Source organism: Gopherus evgoodei, chromosome 21 (assembly GCF_007399415.2).
Source record: "Gopherus evgoodei ecotype Sinaloan lineage chromosome 21, rGopEvg1_v1.p, whole genome shotgun sequence".
In the NCBI taxonomy this organism is placed as follows: domain Eukaryota; kingdom Metazoa; phylum Chordata; order Testudines; family Testudinidae; genus Gopherus; species Gopherus evgoodei.
In genome coordinates, this window is record NC_044342.1 from 1,822,384 (window position 1) to 1,824,915 (window position 2,532).

At 43.6% G+C, this 2,532-nt stretch overlaps 1 protein-coding gene across 1 annotated transcript; it reads left to right on the forward strand.

The window, feature by feature from the left end:
• Positions 1-1,297: 1,297 nt before the first annotated feature.
• Positions 1,298-2,251, forward strand: LOC115638389 (olfactory receptor 12-like). The gene has a single exon (XM_030539979.1). It carries the CDS (start codon positions 1,298-1,300, stop codon positions 2,249-2,251), a length of 954 nt encoding a protein of 317 aa, XP_030395839.1.
• Positions 2,252-2,532: the final 281 nt, after the last annotated feature.

Here is a 2,532-nt window from a genome sequence, read left to right on the forward strand (position 1 = left end):
TTACCCCTTTTAGCCTAACCCAGAGACTCTCAACACTTCCGTCTCCTATGTCCATCTCCACCTCAGTCCAAGTGTGTACATTTTTAATATATAAGGCAACACCCCCTCCCTTTTTCCCCTGTCTATCCTTCCTGAGCAAACTATACCCATCCACACCAACATTCCAGTCGTGCGTATTATCCCACCAAGTTTCAGTAATGCCAATAATGTCATAGTTGTATTTATTTATTAGCACTTCCAGTTCTTCCTGCTTATTACCCATACTTCTTGCATTTGTATAAAGGCATCTAAGATACTGGTTTGATCTTGCCTCCCAGCTTCGCCCTGACCCTCCTTCCTCTCTGCCATTATAGCCCGTGCTCCCCCCTGTTTCCAACCCATCTCCCAGGTCTTGTTCCCCACTTACCTGTGGGCTTTGCTCACCTGTCCCCGTCGAACCTAGTTTAAAGCCCTCATATTCATAGATTTTAAGGCCAGAAGGGACCATTCAGCAGAGAACCTCACCCAGTGATTCCCACATCTTTTTAAGCTAGAGCAGATCTTTTAGAAGGACAATCAGTCTGCTTGCTAGGAACTCAATGACATTCAAAGAAATCACCCAGCAGGACAGATCTGATGACTGTATTTAAAGGTTAATTGTTAATGCTGGTATTTGGATGGGGTGCGTATGCTGGAGTTGATGAGAAGTAATTTACTTCATCTATTGGCATATTCTTTTCAGTAATTACTGTGGCCTGGGCAGAGATATGCTCTAGTTCAGCTAGAAGTTATTGTGCAGAAGGTCATATTAGATGCTCATCTTGCTCTCTTCTGGCTTTAAGATATAAGAATCTGTGGATCAAGGGTGATGTTCAACCACCCTGACTCATGTTGAGTAATGCCTGGACATGGGCATTGTTATATACTCATGCAGGGAGTGGGTAAAATCCCCTTCATTCACAGGGGAGTCCCATGGATTTCAATGGGAGAAGGTATCCATGTGGGTTATGGGATTATCAGAATTTTGTGCTATATGGGCAAAGCCCAAAGTCCACTCTCATGAATCATTATTATATGGGAAATGTAATAATTTTTTGCTTTACTGCAGAAAGGTTAAAATTCACACAGAATTTCTCAAGAATGGGTCAGTATATATTTAACTAGCTTTCCAAGGGTTCTGTCCACTGTTATCAAAACCAATGGGAGCCTTGTGCTCAACTTTAATGACAATCAATTCTCTGAGACCTGTCGCTTGCTTCAATCTATCTAGCACCGTTGGTTGTTCTTTAATCTTTATCTCATCACTTTTCCAAAGGAAATGTCAGTGGCAGAGCCAGGGAGAGATGCGAACCACACTGCTGTGACGGAATTTATCCTGCTGGGGTTTGGAAGAGGTCCAGGGCTACAGGTGATCCCTTTTGTGATGTTCCTGGTGATTTACATAATAGCTGTGCTAGGGAACACCATCCTGGTCCTCACCATTAGAGCCAACTCTAGCCTTCACACCCCCATGTACTTCCTCCTCATGAACCTGTCACTCTTAGACCTCTGCTACTCCTCTGTCATTGCCCCCAGAGCCGCAGTGAGCTTCTTAACAGTCGTCAAAGTCATTTCCTACAGGGGATGTGCCACTCAATTCTTCTTCTTCGGTCTCTTTGTAAATACTGAGACGTTCATCCTGACAGCCATGGCATATGATCGATACACCGCCATCTGCAACCCGCTTTTGTATCCCACCACCATGTCCATGCCAGTCTGCATTCAGCTGGTGGTTGGGTCCTATCTCTGTGGCAGCGTGAACGCCATGGTGCAAACCGGCTTGACCTTTACTCTGCGCTTCTGCGGCTCTGAGATCGATCACTTCTTCTGTGATGTTCCACCCCTGCTAACCCTCTCATGCACCGACACATACATCAATCAAATGGTGATGTTTGCCTTGTCAGGCATCATCATAGTGAGCACTGCCCTGATCATTCTTGTCTCATATGTCTATATAATCTCTGCTGTCCTCCAGACTCGCTCTGCTGCGGGCAGGTACAAGACCTTCTCCACCTGCACCTCCCACATAGTAGCTGTGAGTTTATTTTACGGGACTGTTTCCTTCATGTATGCCCAGCCAAGTTCATTGTCCTTTCCAGATCAGAGCAAAGTGGTGTCTGTGTTTTACACCCTAGTCATCCCCATGTTGAATCCCTTCATCTACAGCCTAAGGAACAAGGACGTGAAAGAAGCTTTGAGAAGAACCATAGGCTGCATAATGGTTTTGAAATGAATATTTTCTATGAATATTGAGCTAAATAATCCTTTGGTATATTGGAAGGACTTATTGTTCAATTAATCTAGCTATCCCTCTATCTATCTATCTCATGCCCAATACTGTCCTATGACACTAGAAGAATGATTTTTTAAAAAACTGTAATAAATCAATCTTCTCTGTGTTTATGTTATTTTTCACATTTTCATCTATTTGTTTAGCAATGCACTCTTTTGGAAAACTGGATCCAAACACTCTTGAGCCTTGGGGACTGTTTGAAATTTTCATCCAAATTGCTC